This window comes from Coenobita brevimanus, chromosome 67 (assembly GCF_032717465.1).
Source record: "Coenobita brevimanus isolate Jiangsu-jjx chromosome 67, ASM3271746v2, whole genome shotgun sequence".
NCBI classification, from domain to species: domain Eukaryota; kingdom Metazoa; phylum Arthropoda; class Malacostraca; order Decapoda; family Coenobitidae; genus Coenobita; species Coenobita brevimanus.
In genome coordinates, this window is record NC_137020.1 from 9,857,276 (window position 1) to 9,876,173 (window position 18,898).

Consider the following 18,898-nt stretch of genomic DNA (forward strand, 5'->3'; position numbering starts at 1 on the left):
AAATAGTTTGGTCCCCTGTGAAAAAGAAATACTCTACTGTAATTGTCAAGTACCCTACATCAAAGCTACTCATTATGCTCTACAAAGAGAGTTTTGATTTGTAACTTGCATTGTCTCTGCACATAAGGTTTGCAGTGTAACACTTACTTAAAGTGAAGGTTGACGAACTCATCCCTGTAAACAAGTCCCTCAAGGGGTTGTCTAGCTGCGGGAACGGGTTCTCGTTCTGGTGGTTGTTCGTCATCACCATGGGCATCTTCTGCAGGTATCGGTGCTGGTATATTGATGTTCCGGTCCTTACAAATGTTATGCAACATAGCACAAACTTCTATGATCTGGCCAATCTTATCAGGAGGAGAGACTCTGATTTCACTGCGCAGGACATGAAACCGTCGCTTGAGCTGGCCAATTCCCCTCTCAACAACACTTTGGGTTCTCTTGTGTGCCCTGAAATTATTTTGGTAGGTATGAGCCATAGTTGGGTATCGTCCTAATGTCTCTGTTCAAATTCAACGCACATGTCAGCAAACAGATAAGTCAAGCTCAATGAACACTAGATATATGTATTAACCTCTAGTGTGCATAGCAGACAGTAAGTAGCATTCCTAAAAGTGGAAATTATGTGTTGTCCACATCAACCAAAATTCTGGGATGGGAATGTAAATGTTGAACTATTATGTTAATTATATAGCTATTTAGCTGCCACTAAGTTTTATGCAAACTGTTAGCCATTGTGAACAAAGAAATTGCAGCCATGAAAGGTATGTAAAAAAGGTTATTTATAAAATGCTATTCACTAGAAAAACAGCAGAATCATCAAATGATGTGCCATGCTATCAATGCAGTTGAAAATATATATCAATTTCACTATCATAATGGATCTATTACAGGGCCACATTACAAATTCATACAACCACTGATTAGGTTACGTTAGGTTATCTTCAATGTAGGTTAGGTTAATTAAATTTGGATGAAATTAGGTTAGGCTAAGATAGATGCAATGACAGATGGAGAGAGAAGCTAGAATAAACCTTTTTAACTGTGCTCCACCTACCCAACTCCCACTCATTATCTACCTACCTACTGCCAGACACCATAATCCCGTAAGGGGTGGCCATTTGACTTTGAGTTAGTTGTTTTACGGGGAGGTTATCTACTTAGTACTAAAAAGTGCAGGGATAAATTATTTATTAAAAACTGAAATAGAAAGTGAAATTAGTATAGTCAAAAGGCGCTTTCATGATTCCATGGTTTTACGAAAGTGTAATTTGAACTATTTCAGGATCACATTTAATATAAATTGGTTGTTGGAAACGGGTGAATCATCAAATGATGTACCATACTATCAATTTTGTTGAAAATATATAATATCAATTTCAATATCATAATGGATCTATTACAGGGCCAAATTACAGTTTCATACAACCACTGATTAGGTTACGTTAGGTTAAGTTAACTTCAATGTAGGTTAGGTTATTAAAGGTAGATGAAATTAGGTTAGGCTAAGATAGATGCAATGACAGATGGAGAGTCTATCTATCTATCTATAGCCCGACGCCCTAATCCCGCAAAGGGTGGCCGCAGACAAAACGCCTCCAAGTCACTCTGTCACCCACCATTTGACTCCCCTCCCCCAGCTCACCCCCTCCCTCATATACCTCTCAACTCCATCCCTCCACCTCATCCTCGGTCTACCCCTCCCTCTCCCTCCCTCCACCTCACCTACATACACCCTCTTAGTCAGTCTTTCATTCTCCATCCTCTCCACATGTCCACATGGATGTGGGGGTGGCCCTAATGAATGAGGGTGAGATTTGGAAGCTTCCGGTGTTGCTGTTTGCTGATGATACAGTATTGTTGAGTGAAGATGAATGGGAGTTGCAAGGTTTGGTGAATGAATTTGGGACAGTGTGTAGGAGGAGGAAGCTGAAAGTTAATGTAAACAAAAGTAAAGTTATGGTGTTTGAGAGGAATGAAGTCACTGAGTGTGCAGTGAGGTTGGATGGTGAGGATATGGAGAATGTGAGTGCATTCAAGTACTTGGGTAGTGTGATGAGTAAGGATGGAACTTTGGGGGATGAAGTAAATGAAAGGGTACAGCAGGGAAGGAAGGTTGTTGGTACACTGAAAGCAGTGATGAGAAATAGGGAGGTGAGTATGGAAGTTAAGAAGTCACTGCATGATGGTATTGTGATCCCTACCCTGACGTATGGAAGCGAGGCGTGGACCTTGCAAGAAGGGAACAAGTCAAGAGTGAGAGCAGTGGAAATGAGTTACTTGAGAGGAGCATGTGGAGTGACGTGGAGGGACAGGTTGACGAATGAAGAAGTGAAGGAACGTTGTGGGGTAGATGTGGATGTGGTTGAAAAGATTAGCAGATGGAGAGAAGCTAGAATAAACCTTTTAAACCGTGCTCCACCTAATCAACTCCCACTCATTATGTACTTAGTACTAAAACGTGCAGGGATAAATTAGTACAAACTGAAGTAGAAAGTGAAATTAGTACACTGTCTAAAGGAGCTTTCAATATTCCATGGTTGTACAAAACTGCAAGTTGACCTATTTCAGGACTACATGTAATATAAATTGGGTCAATTTTAGGAATATGTATATATAAACTTACATGTTGTAGTTTGACTGTGGGCCAGGCTGTGGCCGAAGATATGGAGTAAGCAGCCACTTCTTGCTGGGATACCCACTGTCTCCCAGCAAATGGCACCCAGGTGGAACCACACCCATTTCAAAGATTCTGTTCAGTGCACTCTCACGCAAAATGCGGGCATCATGCACTGATCCCGGCCACCTTGCAACAATGTCAGTAACTTTATACATGGCATCAAACACTATTTGCACATTGATGCTGTGGTATCTTTTCCTGTTGACATATGCTGCCTCAAACTCGTTTGGTGCAACAATCCTAATATGTGTTCCGTCTATAACGCCAATCACACCTGGGAATCCGGCAATTGCCAAAAAATCTGCCTTGTTCCTGTTGGTTGCTTGTTGAGTTAGGGGGAATTTGATAAACTGTCTCAATACATCATTGGCAGAAAGTGCTTCAAGTGTTTCGGTGATGACCCTGCTTACAGTTTGTTGTGAAGGCCCCAAATCGTCACCACTATTAAGTTGCATTTTTCCAGTTGCAAGGTAACGCAACGTTAAAATAACTTTCATTTCAGGTGTTAGAGCCTTGTTTCTTGCAGTTGGTCTTGTTAGGTTCTCCCGCACCAAATCGGTCACAAAAATAATGCCTGCACGGTCCAAACGATATCTCTTTACCAGTTCTGCATCACTTAGCTCGTTAAGCACATCTTTTCTTTCACGAAAACGTCTTGGTTGGCGCCTGCGAATTCGTTGTTGTTGTGGTGCGGCGGCCATGTTTACTGTTATGATCGAGTCATAAGACGCCACTCGGGAGGTGTCTTAAGCTATGACTCAGTTTAGGTCGAACATAAGGACTTATGACTCGCTTCTATGAATTTGGGACAGACTTTCGCCTTATGACGCAGTCTTAGTGTTTTATAAGTACGGGCCTAGGCCCGTCATAAGGCGAAAGTCTGTCCCAAATTCATAGGAGCGAGTCATAAGTCCTTATGTTCGACCTAAACTGAGTCATAGCTTAAGACACCTCCCGAGTGGCGTCTTATGACTCGATCATAACAGTAAACATGGCCGCCGCACCACAACAACAACGAATTCGCAGGCGCCAACCAAGACGTTTTCGTGAAAGAAAAGATGTGCTTAACGAGCTAAGTGATGCAGAACTGGTAAAGAGATATCGTTTGGACCGTGCAGGCATTATTTTTGTGACCGATTTGGTGCGGGAGAACCTAACAAGACCAACTGCAAGAAACAAGGCTCTAACACCTGAAATGAAAGTTATTTTAACGTTGCGTTACCTTGCAACTGGAAAAATGCAACTTAATAGTGGTGACGATTTGGGGCCTTCACAACAAACTGTAAGCAGGGTCATCACCGAAACACTTGAAGCACTTTCTGCCAATGATGTATTGAGACAGTTTATCAAATTCCCCCTAACTCAACAAGCAACCAACAGGAACAAGGCAGATTTTTTGGCAATTGCCGGATTCCCAGGTGTGATTGGCGTTATAGACGGAACACATATTAGGATTGTTGCACCAAACGAGTTTGAGGCAGCATATGTCAACAGGAAAAGATACCACAGCATCAATGTGCAAATAGTGTTTGATGCCATGTATAAAGTTACTGACATTGTTGCAAGGTGGCCGGGATCAGTGCATGATGCCCGCATTTTGCGTGAGAGTGCACTGAACAGAATCTTTGAAATGGGTGTGGTTCCACCTGGGTGCCATTTGCTGGGAGACAGTGGGTATCCCAGCAAGAAGTGGCTGCTTACTCCATATCTTCGGCCACAGCCTGGCCCACAGTCAAACTACAACATGTAAGTTTATATATATATATTCCTAAAATTGACCTAATTTATATTACATGTAATCCTGAAATAGGTCAACTTGCAGTTTTGTACAACCATGGAATATTGAAAGCTCCTTTAGACAGTGTACTAATTTCACTTTCTACTTCAGTTTGTACTAATTTATCCCTGCACGTTTTAGTACTAAGTACATAATGAGTGGGAGTTGATTAGGTGGAGCACGGTTTAAAAGGTTTATTCTAGCTTCTCCATCTGTCATTGCATCTATCTTAGCCTAACCTAATTTCATCTACCTTTAATAACCTAACCTACATTGAAGCTAACTTAACCTAACCTAACCTAATCAGTGGTTGTATGGAACTGTAATTTGGCCCTGTAATAGATCCATTATGATATTGAAATTGATATTATATATTTTCAACAAAATTGATAGTATGGTACATCATTTGATGATTCATCTGTTTCCAACAACCAATTTATATTAAATGTAGTCCTGAAATAGTTCAAATTACACTTTCGTAAAACCATGGAATCATGAAAGCGCCTTTTGACTATACTAAAGTCGTTCTATTTTATCAAGGCAGTTTGGGTCGGGCTCTCTGGGACCTCACACTGTTAGCTTTGTTGTCACATCGCCGCCGACACACCTGTAATTATTTGTGTTCACCTCTCTCTCTCTCTCTCTCTCTCTCTGTCTCACTCTCCTATTTTAAGCTAGTAACTACTTATAAATGAATTTTAAACACTCTGTATTGATGTAATTCAATAAAAAAGCTGTAGTATAGTATACATCTCATAAGACTTGTCAGCGTTGCCTTTGAGACGTTGTCAGGTGGTGACACGAGGGACAGCCCTGCGTGAGTGGGTCATACTCGGTCAGTCTCCCGCCATGGAAGCTATTTAAAAAAAAAAAAAAAAAAAAAAAAAAAAACGCACCTATAGACTTTTACCTCAGGGGTGGTGTGGAAAAAAAGTCGAATACAAGAGAAAAAATTAAGAAAATACAATTTGTAGTAGTTAATATATAATATGAGAGAGAGAGAGAGAGAGAGAGAGAGAGCGCACATGTGTGGCGACGATGTGGCAACAGAGCTAACAGAGTGAGGTCCCAGAGAGCCAGACCCAAACTGCCTTGATAAAATAGAACGACTGTAATTTCACTTTCTATTTCAGTTTTTAATAAATAATTTATCCCTGCACTTTTTAGTACTAAGTAGATAACCTCCCCGTAAAACAACTAACTCAAAGTCAAATGGCCACCCCTTACGTGATCATGGTGTCTGGCAGTAGGTAGGTAGATAATGAGTGGGAGTTGGGTAGGTGGAGCACAGTTAAAAAGGTTTATTCTAGCTTCTCTCTCCATCTGTCATTGCATCTATCTTAGCCTAACCTAATTTCATCCAAATTTAATTAACCTAACCTACATTGAAGATAACCTAACGTAACCTAATCAGTGGTTGTATGAATTTGTAATGTGGCCCTGTAATAGATCCATTATGATAGTGAAATTGATATATATTTTCAACTGCATTGATAGTATGGCACATCATTTGATGATTCTGCTGTTTTTCTATTGAATAGCATTTTATAAATAACCTTTTTTACATACCTTTCATGGCTGCAATTTCTTTGTTCACAATGGCTAACAGTTTGCATAAAACTTAGTGGCAGCTAAATAGCTATATAATTAACATAATAGTTCAACATTTACGTTCCCATCCCAGAATTTTGGTTGATGTGGACAACACATAATTTCCACTTTTAGGAATGGTACTTACTGTCTTTGTGGTAGGTGGTGGCGACCATCATCCACTCACTTGATGTAGTGCTGTCTACTCCTTCCTTAGCCTTTATCTTTCTTTTTCTGTGCCTGCCCTCCTCTCTTCCTAATTCTCACCATCATCCACTCACTTGATGTAGTGCTGCCTACTTCTTAGCCTTTATCTTTCTTTTTCTGTGCCTGTCCTCCTCTCTTCCTATTTCTCCCATCTTTCGTGTCACTTCTTGTTGCTTTTCTTTCCTTTACAGGTGGCTTTACATTAAGTGACAAGCCAAATGGTTTCCTGTAAGCCAAGAAACCATTTACAACGCTGGGTGGTAACCATATAACCAAATCATACGTGCTTCCTACGTGTCAGCAGTTGGGTTGGTGGAGGGTTAGTGCCCCTCCCCGTAAAATAAATAACTCAAAGTCAAATGGCCACCCCCTACGGGATTATGGCGTCTGGCAGTAGATAGATAGATAGACTTACTGTCTGCTATGCACACTAGAGGTTAATACATATATCTAGTGTTCATTGAGCTTGACTTATCTGTTTGCTGACATGTGCGTTGAATTTGAACAGAGACATTAGGACTATACCCAACTATGGCTCATACCTACCAAAATAATTTCAGGGCACACAAGAGAACCCAAAGTGTTGTTGAGAGGGGAATTGGCCAGCTCAAGCGACGGTTTCATGTCCTGCGCAGTGAAATCAGAGTCTCTCCTCCTGATAAAATTGGCCAGATCGTAGAAGTTTGTGCTATGTTGCATAACATTTGTATGGACCGGAACATCAATATACCAGCACCGATCCCTGCAGAAGATGCCCATGGTGATGACGAACAACCACCAGAACGAGAACCCGTTCCCGCAGCTAGACACCCCCGTGAGGGACTTGTTTACAGGGATGAGTTCGTCAACCTTCACTTTAAGTAAGTGTTACACTGCAAACCTTATGTGCAGAGACAATGCAAGTTACAAATCAAAACTCTCTATGTAGGGTATTTGACAGTTACAGTAGAGTACAGGTAAACCCTTAATTCACGCGAACTTTTTTCACGCAATTTCAGTTATCCACCAATTTTTCGTACAATAATTAAAACATAAAATTATAGTATTCAAATAAGTAATTTCCATATACAAGAGAAATAAATAAGATATAAAAAATGCCTACCTGCTGCCTGTGTGCATACATATATGTATGTGTGTGTGGAAGGTTGGTCTACCACGCACCACACAGTCAGGTTGAATCCGACGGTCGAATCATGCGTGACTCAAGAATCGGTATTTGTGGCTTATTTTTCTGCCTTCCAGTGATTGCTTGCCTTGTCTGCCAACATGGGGCCTAAGTGTAGTGCTAGTGATGCATGTGGTAACACACCAATGTGGGCTGGTAAAGTGGTGTCACTGACAAAGTTAAAGTGTTGGACAAACTTCAGGGAGGAATGTTGGCGACAATTCTCCGTCAGGCCGATTCCCCGTCATTTATTTACATACCAGTTTATTTAGCAAGTACAGTACACTAGTTTTTTACTTATATGAGTTATAAAATCCCCCTGAAAATTAATTATTAAAGTATTAATTAATCAATAATAAGTATATTAACAGAATGACGGGGAATTGTCCATGTTTTGACGGGGAATTGACTTGATGGTGAATTGTCTCAGAACCGTATGTTTAGGGTGAGTCAGCTGTTCATACAATAAAGAAGGCAGAACGTAGCATAAGGGAGACAGTGAGGGCTATTGCACCAGACTGTGCTAAAGTGTTTCCACCTACGCCTGTGAATTGTCTTGGAACCGCATGTGTGGGGTGAATGAGTCAACTGTTCATACAATAAAGAAGGCAGAATGTAGCATACAGGAGGCAGTGAGGGCTAGTGCACCAGACTGCTGAAGTGTCTCCACCTACGCCTGTGCTTGTCAGGTTTCAGTTTTAAATTTCTTACATTTTTGTTGTTTTTAATACTTTATGCTAGTTTATAAGGCGTATGTAGTGAATAAACAGTATTATTCAGATGTAATATACTTATAGACATGCGTAATTATGTGCACACAAGGGCAGAACATATACGCGAATTTACCACATTCGCGAAGGGTCAGGGAACCTAACCCTTGCGTGAATTAAGGGCTTACCTGTATTTCTTTTTCACAGGGGACCAAACTATTTTGATTAATGTCATTGGAAGGATAACTGCTATGTAGTATGTCACAGGTATAGCAGTTATTTACTGTTCATATCACTGCATAATCAGTAGATGTAAAGGCATCATCTATGTAGTTCTTAAGGGGTAACCTTATGCTAGCCACAATATAATAGGTACTAATGCTGCTTTCTTTCCCATATGCCATGTGCTACTGCTTGTATTATATTTATCGTACTCATTGCAGCAATGATGAGTGACGACAGATGTGCAGCGCCTGAGTTATGTTATGGTAAGCAAAACACTTTCACCTACTGTCCATCCCTTATGAAGAGAACAGTTTCTTTCTCTAAAGGAACTTTTTGCAATATGCAAAAAGTTCCTTTAGGGATTCCTTTGGAGATTCCCATTGTTACATAATTCATTAAATATTCTTTTCTTACAACATCCATCAGATGTTGTGAAATAATTTGCTGGTTTTGCTGCATGGTTTAGGTTTCAGTCCATACAATGCCAACCGTACTCTGGCCAACCTCAACACAGGGATTCTTTAAGAGGACACTGTACATTAACCCTAGATAGGTAATGTGGGGTCTCAGAAACTCCAGACCTGAAATTTAATTTTAAAAAATATGAGCATAAGGTCTACAGATCTGTCCGTCTCATTACCTTCCTGCCTAGTGATGCTTTTCATGGGGATGATGGGGTCATAGCTGTACCTGGCTCTGATTTTGCTCTATAGAGCCATTGGGGTATGTTAGACCCCAGATTACCTATAATGTAACCTCAGTTGAGCCCTTTTGTGATTATTTTATTTCAATTTGCTGTCTTTCTCCTTGTATACAGAAGGTCCCAACATTGGTCTACTGCATACCACCCAAGGAATCATGATATTACTTTTCAATTTTGCAAGATTTAATTTTAAAATTTGTATACCTAAAATTTAATCATTTTTGTATAAACTTTAAAAATATATATTTTTTCAGTTAAACTTTATTTTTTCTGGCCCTATTTAAAGATAGGGGGTTGAATTATTTGTGTATCGAAGCATTTTGAAATATCTCAAACGGAAGTTTTTTTTAATATTTTTTCCGTGGGGTCCGTCAGACTCCACGTTACCTAATATAGTAACAAAATCAAGATTACCTATCTAGGGTTAATTGTATGTATGTATGATCTCTTAGTAAGGTTCAAAGATAACATACAAACTCATTTTTCTTTAGGCTTTATTCTATTAGTTGTTAAAGTAAGAAGGATTATTTTTTTTATGGATTTCTTGTTTTAACATATAGTAACTGTATTTTGCATTTTTTGCGTCAATGTCGGCCTCAAGTGCTACCAGCTCCAATTTCCTTTTCTTCTGTAGGTGTTGTACTTCCTCCAAGTCAACCAGTAGTACTCTCTCTGTTTGTGGTTGCAGGTTCTCGGGTGGTAAGGGTGTGGAGGCCATCGGTGATTCAGAGCGGGATGTGGACACCATGGGTGGTTCAAAGCAGATGGACTCTGCCTGCAACACTGTCATTCACTTCTCCACTCCCAGCTGTTGTGGCTGTGCTGTTGGGAGAAACAATAATGAGCCACGTACTAATTCATGTCAATCTATTTAATGCCAGACGCCTTAATCTCGTAAGGGTTGGCCACAAACAGCCTCCATGTTGCCCTGTCCCCCACCACTTCACAGGCCTGCTTCCAGCTCACATCTCCCTCTCTCATATATCTCTCCGCTCCATCCCTCCATTTCATGCTTGGCCTCTGCCTCCACCTCACTCACATACACTTTCCTTGTTTGTCTCTTTCACTCCCCGACCAACGTTTTTATTACCCTCTCTAACTCTCTTTACTTCTTTCAAGAACATTTCCTTAGATTCCCTCCACTTTACACTCAAATTCCTTCCAAATTCCTTATCCACTCTCATTTTACTCTCTTACTAATCTTTTCACCTCTCTCTTCCTCTTTATATGTAATTCTCTCTTCTGTCTCTAAACTTCCTCCATGCCCCTGCTTCCCATCCACTCACTGTATGCTTTCATCTTTTGCACCACAGCTTGTCTCAGTAAATGATGTACATCTATCTGTCTGTCTATTGCCAGACGCCTCAATCCCGTTTGGGGTGTCCACAAACAAATCGCCTCCAAGTCGCCCTGTCCCCTGCCATCTCACTGCCCTGCTCCCAACTCACATCCCCCTCTCTCATATACCTCTCCACCCCATCCCTCCATCTCATCCTTGGCCTCCCCCTCCCTCTTCCCCCCTCCACCTCACTCACATACACTCTCTTCGTCAGTCTTTCACCCTCCATCCTCTCCACATGGCCAAACCACCTCAGTGTGTTCCTCATAACGCTTCCTATCACATCCACATCCATACCACAACGCTCCTTTATATCCTTATTCGTCAGCCTGTCTCTCCATGTGACTCCACAGGCTTCTCTTAAATAACTCATATCCACTGCTCTCACTCTTCACTTGTGTCCTTCCAACAACGTCCAAGCTTCACTTCTGTACGTTAGAGTTGGTATCACAATATTGTCATGTAGTAACTTTTTCACTTCCATGCTCACTTCCCTGTTTCTTATCACTGCTTTCAATGAACCAGCAACCTTTCTTCCCTGCTGTACCCTTTCACGCACTTCACCCTCCAAACCTCCATCCTTACTCATCACACTACCCAAGTACTTAAACGTACTCACATTTTCCAATTCCTCACCATCCAACCTCGCTGTACATTCACTGACTTCACCTATCTCAAAGACCATCACTTTACTCTTCCCTACATTCACCTTTAGGTTCCGTTTCTTACACACTCTCCCAAACTCATCCACCAAGCCTTGCAGCTCCCCTTCGTCTTCACTCAACAACACAGTATCATCTGCAAACAACAGTACAGGGAGTTTCCAAACACTATCCTCTCTCACCAGGGCCACTCCAACATCCACTACCCTACCTTGTACCTCTTTTATTACCTCATCCATGTAAAGATTGAACAACCATGGAGACATGACACTTCCCTGTTTCAACCCAACTTTCAAAGAGAAAAATTCACTTAGTTCACCATCCACACGCACTGCAGCCTTCGCACCATCGTACATACTCTTCACAGCATTCAACAACTTCCCATCTACTCCATATATTCTTAACACTTTCCACAATCCTTGTCTATCCATCCTATCATATGCTTTCTCCAAATCCATGAATGCCGCATACAACTTCTTTCCCTTCTCTAGAAACTTTTCCACTAAAGATCTAAGAATGAATATCTGATCTACACAGCCTCTTCCCCTAAAGCCTCCCTGTTCTTCTCCAACTAATTTCTCTGATCTTTCTCTAACTCTGTCAATAAGTATCCTACCATACACTTTTCCTATTATACTAAGAAGACAAATGCTCCTATGATTACCACACACTTCTTTTTCCCCTTTTCCTTTGTACAGTACAAGGGAATAATTATACCTGACTTCCAATCCTCCGGGACTCTACTTTCCTCCCAGGCCAATCTGCACATCTTCCACATACATTCTACTACTCTCTCTCTCCCATGCTTCAGCATTTCACCACACACTCCTTCAATTCCTGGGGCTTTCCCCGATTTAACTTTCTTCATTGCTTCCACAACTTCTATCCTACTGATTTCTTCCTGTCTTCTCACCTCCCTCCTTCTCCCAGCCATTCCTAAGCCACTTATACTCGCATTACTTCCATCCTCTATGTTCAACAATTCCTTAAAGTGTTCTCTCCATCTGCTCACTTTTTCTCCCTTCTCCACTAGTAATCTACCATTTTTATCTTTCACTCCCCTGCTAACTTCACTTCCATCATAATAATAAAGTATTAAGTTAAAGATCATTCTTGAAATTTTCCTACCTAGTTTATCATGAAAAGCTTCCATGCTGGGTATTATCTTAAGATGGCAAGAGAAGAGATGAAGGAATTATAAACATGGATTGTTGTATAGAAATCAGAAAAACAAATAAGGGATAGGGTGATAAGGGGAAGGATTATGAGGGAGAACAGAGGAAACACTGACAACTGAATGAAAAGAAACGTTTTACATAATTTTTTTTTTTTTTTCATGCTTAAAATGGTAACTGAGGGTTAACCGTACGTAGAGGTGTCATCAGTAATCTGTGGTAAATTATCCACCAATATTTCTGGTTTTCGTCGGAAGCCCGCAATCGTCACATTTTTCGTTCCCAGACCGAGAAAAGAAAATGATGTTATAGAAAATGGAGGCTTCTGGGATGCAGGTGTAGCGTAAACTGTCCCCCTGTCCGCCTCCTACGGCGCATGCACAGGGGTTGCCAGAGGCCGCCACAAATATGCCATTTGTCCTGATCTCTGCAGGGGTAACATGATCGGAGCCTCTCGCCCTTTGTTTCTATCTATCAATCTATAGCCCGACACCCTAATCCCGCAAAGGGTGGCCGCAGACAAAACGCCTCCAAGTCACTCTGTCACCCACCATTTGACTACCCTCCCCCCAACTCACCCCCCCTCCCTCATATACCTCTCAACTCCATCCCTCCACCTCACCCTCGGTCTACCCCTCCCTCTCGCTCCCTCCACCTCACCTACATACACCCCGTTAGTCAGTCTTTCATTCTCCATTCTCTCCACATGTCCAAACCACCTCAGTGTATTTCTCCTAATCTTTTCAACCACATCCACATCTACCCCACAACGTTCCTTCACTTTTTCATTCGTCAACCTGTCCTTCCACGTCACTCCACATGCTCCTCTCAAGTAACTCATTTCCACTGCTCTCACTCTTGACTTGTTCCCCTCTTCCAAGGTCCACGCCTCGCTTCCATACGTCAGGGTAGGGATCACAATACCATCATGCAGTGACTTCTTAACTTCCATACTCACCTCCCTATTTCTCATCACTGCTTTCAGTGTACCAACAACCTTTCTTCCCTGCTGTACCCTTTCACATACTTCATCCCCCAAGGTTCCATCCTTACTCATCACACTACCCAAGTACTTGAATGCACTCACATTCTCCATATCCTCACCATCCAACCTCACTGCACACTCTGTGACTTCATTCCTCTCAAACACCATAACTTTACTTTTGTTTACATTAACTTTCAGCTTCCTCCTCCTACACACTGTCCCAAATTCATTCACCAAACCTTGCAACTCCCATTCTTCACTCAACAATACTGTATCATCAGCAAACAGCAACACCTGAAGCTTCCAAATCTCACCCTCATTCATTAGGGCCAGCCCCACATCCACTGCCCTACCTTGCATCTCCTTTACAACCCCATCCATATATATATTAAACAGCCATGGAGACATCACACACCCCTGTTTCAGTCCCACATTGAGATCAAAGAACTCACTCAGCTCACCATCCACTCGCACCGTAGCCCTAGCTCCCTCGTACATACTCTTCACAGCACTCAACAATTTCCCCTCCACTCCACATATTCTTAATACCTTCCACATACCTTGCCTATCTATTCTGTCATAAGCTTTCTCCAAGTCCATGAAGGCAGCATACACTTTCCTTCCCTTCTGTAGATACTTCTCCACTAAACATCTTAGAACAAATATCTGATCTACACACCCTTTTCTCTTCCTAAATCCCCCTTGTTCTTCTCCAACGAGCTCCTCTGTCATATGCCTAACCCTATCAATGAGTATTCTACCATATATTTTACCAGTCACACCAAGAAGGCAAATACCCCTATGGTTACCACATACTTCTCTCTCCCCTTTTCCTTTGTACAGAGGAACAATTATACCTGATTTCCAGTCCTCTGGAACCCTTCCCTCTTCCCAAGCCAATCTACACAACTTTCATATCCACTCCACAACAATCTCATCTCCATACCTAAGCATTTGACCACACACTCCATCAATTCCTGGGGCCTTTCCCAACTTGATCATCTTCATTGCTTCCACTACTTCCGACCTACTGATCTCTTCCTCCCTCCTCTCAACTCTTCTTCTCCCAGCCATTCCCCAACCACTTATACTCACACTGCTCTCACTCTCTACATTCAACAAATCCTCAAAGTGCTCCTTCCATCTCAATTTCTCTCTCTTCTCCACCAACAAGCTATTATTCCTATCTTTCACTCCCCTACTATTTCCCCTTTCACACTGCCTTGCTTTCTTTACCTCCTTCCAAAACAATTTCTTACTCTCCCTCCATTTCACACTCAGATTCCTCCCAAACTCTTCATCCACTTTCTTCTTACTCTCCTTCACCAGTCTCTTAACCTCCCTTCTCCTGCTCACATATACCTCTCTCTCATCTTCTCCCCTACCTCTACTCGCCAACCATTCACCATATGCCTTCTTCTTTTGTTCCACAGCTCGTTTCACCTCATCATTCCACCATGCTGTCCCTTGCACACCCTTGCATCTCCTCCTCACTCCACAAACCGCCTCACACGCTGCGCCTATCTCTTCCGTGAATATCTTACATACGTCTTCCACCCCTTCCATCTGCTTTAGCTCATACCTTCCCAATCTTTCTTCCACCATGCTCTTATACTCTGTCATTTTCTCACTATCTTGCAATTTCTCCACTCTTCTCACAGGAGCTGCTTCCTCCTGTCTTCCCCTTTGTCTCTTCAACCACTTTCTTTGCAGCTCTACCTTGGCCATCATTAAGTGATGGTCCGAGACTCCATTCCCCCACCCTCTCCACACTCTTGCATCCAACACTTGTCTTCTCATTCGCTCATCCACACACACGTAGTCTATCATTGCCTTTCGTTCAACAAGTTCACCATCCATCCTCCTCATTACTCTCCATGTATACCGGTGGATCATCTTATGACGAAAGTAGGTGTTGGCTATTGCCAACCCCTTACCAGCACAGATGTCCACCAAAGCACTACCATTCCCATCTACTTCAGCTGGCACACCCCACTGACCAACCACTCCATCCACTCGTACATTCCCAACTTTGCCATTCATGTCTCCAATCAACAGCACTCTCTCGCTCCTCTCAAACTTGTCCATACATGCTTCTACTCTCGCCCAAAACTCATCTTTCACTCTTGCCACTCGATCCTCTGTTGGAGCATACACACATACAATCGCCCATGCTTGTATACCTACTTTCATCCTCACCCATACAATTCTTGCACCCACTGTTCCATACTCTCTTATATTCTCCTTCCACTTCTTGCTAATCATCAGACAAACGGCAAATGGTCATTCCGGCGTCTCATATCATTCGTCTCAAAGCTTTCTCGGGTAGTTTCCGCCCTTAAATTAAATTAGGTAAGGCGGAAAGCAGTAAAAATTCGAATTTCTAAGGTATGAGTGAGTTAGGTTGGATAAACATAGTTATAATTAATCATCTGGGGACGAGTTATCTAATCTGTTAGGCGTGAGGGTTGCCCACAGAGTTATACATATAGAGTGCGCCACCCTGGTTTGAAAGTGACGCAACCGGAAGTGGCTCAGCGGCCATATTGGGATGCCCAGTCTCACGCTCAATTAAAAACAGGTAAGATGTTCTCGCTTCTCTGTGATCAGGAAATAAAATAGAATGGAAATATATTCAAGCACTGCATCAACTTCAAGAAGAGGAGGGCCTTTATTTAGGAAATAAACTCAGGGATATCCATCTTTCAAGGCACACTCAAAAGATGAAAGTAAAACTTGCTGCGCAAACACTGAGTTCTAGTGTAGCTGATGCATTAATCTTCTGTCGGGATTCATTACATCTCCCACAGTTTAAGGATTGTCAGGGTACAGTTAAATTTCTGCAAATGGCTGATAAACTTTTTGATGTACTGAACTCGAGAAACAAATTTGCTAGAGGAATGAAAGCAGCACTTCAACCTGAGACAGAAGTAGTTTCAATGTCATTCTTTGATCAAGCATTTGCTTATCTAATGACTATCACTAATTCTGATGACATCCTCATGTACAAAACTTCTAGAAAGACACCTTTCATTGTTTTTTTGGCTGCCATTAAGAGTGTTCAGGCACTTTATAAACAGTTTGTAGGTGTAAATAAGCCACTCCAGTACTTTCTAACTTATAAGCTGTCACAGGATCACTTAGAACTCTTTTTCTGTGCAATTCGAGCATCTGGTGGCTTTCAGAAATAACCCTTCTGCGTTAAACCTCATGGCAGCATACAAGAGACTCCTTCTGAGGCATGAAATAAAAACGTCAAACGGGAATGTCTCTGCACAAGACCTCACTGAAGTGCTCACATCTGCAACATCTAGCAGTGTCATGAAGAAAGCTTTAGAGGATAAAACTGAAGATATTATGATGGCAAGAAGATATGATATCATTCCTCGTAGTCCTGCCCAAGAAGATCATGATTATGTAGACTGTCCAAACTTTACAGATGTGTCATATTATAAGGAAGCTGCAGTAGGTTGCATTGCCGGATATGCATTTAAAATGGTAAAGAGAAATATTTCATGTCCAGACTGCTTGTCTGCACTTACAGCAACAGAAATTAAGAACAATGATAAAAGTTGTGCATTGATACTGGTTAAGGACAAAGGCGGCTTGATAAAGCCCTCTATGAGTGCTGTGTCTGTCTGCAGATCCACAGAGAAAATATTTCAGAAAATGTTGAAAAGTCATGACAAAGAGCTACGTAACATTCCCAGAATTTCCTCTCTAGTTGCATATTCTGTATTGAAAGAGACTGGTAGCACTGCATTTAAAATACATAATTCCCATATGTTTGAATGTTCACCTGATAATAATCACATTTTTTTCTCTTATTAAAGCAGTGGTGCTTGCATATTGCAAGATACGTTTGCATCATCTTGCAAAAGCAACCACTGCTAAAGTAAGAGGCTGTTATGTTAGGAAAACACTAAGTTAGTATTATTTAAGAACCAGTAAGTGAGGACACTCACCATCCACTCAATTAATGTTAGCTATTAATAAATTGGTATATGTTCGCTTCTAATCGTTGATTTTTGTGTATCCAAAGTAAAATGGTGCGTAGAGACAAGGTAAGGGGACCGGGAATAACTTTTCTTCTCACTTAATTCAGAGCGCAATAGTAATGGAGAAAAGGCCTAAAATAGCTAAAGTAATTATACTGATAACTGCTCTATCTATTTACATCAGGATATACTGCAAAAAACACTCGGGAAAGGTTAGTATTTGTGAATTATGATGAGCTGTACGGGAAGGTCGGGACTCGGTAGAGTGGGCATCCTAAGATGGCCGCCGCGCCGGGCCCGCTGGCTTCACTTATCGCCCATACCACAACACAGGAACGCGCGCTCTATATGTATAACTCTGTGGGGTTGCCTTAGCTATCTTTACGGGAATGAGTCAAGCTCGTATTGTCCTGTGTATTAAACCATTTTTATCATACATATCCTTGAAATTATAAATAGTTTTGACACACACTGCCTCATTCGGTTGTGCATTCCACTGATCAATTGTCGTATTAGGGAAACTGAATTTCCTTACATCTTTATCACCTCTCTTTTTATGCTGTATTTTGCAATGTCCTCTTGCTGATGCTTCACACATATGATATATATTCATTTATGTCTATTTTCTGTTCCCCTGATATGCGTTTATATAGTATAATCATGTCTCCTCCTCCTCTCCTGCAGCGTTGGTAAATTCAATCTTTCCAGTCTTTCTCAGTAACTTAAATCCCTTAAGCTTGGTACCCATCTTGTAGTGGCAGTGTGTGCCAGAACTATTTATAATTTCAGGGATATGTATGATAAAAATGGTTTAATACACAGGACAATACGAGCTTGACTCATTCCCGTACAGATAGCTATGGCAACCCTCACGCCTAACAGATTAGATAACTCGTCCCCAGATGATTAATTATAACTATGTTTATCCAACCTAACTCGTTCATACCTTAGAAATTCGAATTTTTACTGCTTTCCGCCTAACCCAACTTAATTTAAGGACGAAAAACTACCCGAGAAAGCTTAATATGAGACGCCGGAATGACCATTTGCCATTTGTAAACAAAGGGCGAGAGGCTACGATCATGTTACCCCTACAGATATCAAAAGACAAATGGCATATTTGTGGCGGTATCTGGCAACCGCACGCATGCGCCGTAGGGGGCGGCCAGAGGGACAGATTACGCTACACAGGCACCAGACAAGGAAAAGAAAATGGCATTATAGAAAATGAAGACTGGGTACCCGTATTCTCTTTGGGTAACTAAGCTCCCTGACATCCCTTCGCAAGCAATTTATTTTGCTTCGTACACCTTACTGTCTTCTATGCTACTTAAATGATTCTAGCATCACCATACTCTGCATAAATTACGTACAAAGTGATATTAACAAGTAATATCCAAAATTAATTGGTAAGAAAGAGGTGTTAAGGAGCTTTCTCAGCTGACGAAAATACGGAACTAGGACCCGTATTCTCGTCGGGTAAGGAATTTCCCTGGTATCTTTTCGTATTCGATTTATTTCTTGGATATGGATGGTTCACATACTTTTGTACGTTATTTATACATAGTATGGTGATTTTGGAAGGATTTATGTAGCAAGAGGACGGAAAGGTGTACTAAGCAAAATAAATCGCTTAGGAAGAGGTGTTAGGGTGCTTCCTTAACGGCGAATATACAGGCCAAGAC

At 41.5% G+C, this 18,898-nt stretch overlaps 1 protein-coding gene across 1 annotated transcript; it reads left to right on the forward strand.

Annotated features, from left to right (window-relative positions):
• Nucleotides 1-7,014: 7,014 nt before the first annotated feature.
• Nucleotides 7,015-18,478, forward strand: LOC145405538 (uncharacterized). Its single transcript, XM_080276881.1, has 4 exons — nucleotides 7,015-7,111; nucleotides 8,570-8,614; nucleotides 9,743-9,903; nucleotides 18,311-18,478. Exons 1-4 carry the CDS (start codon nucleotides 7,015-7,017, stop codon nucleotides 18,476-18,478), a joined length of 471 nt encoding a protein of 156 aa, XP_080133007.1.
• The last annotated feature ends 420 nt before the right edge of the window (nucleotides 18,479-18,898 follow it).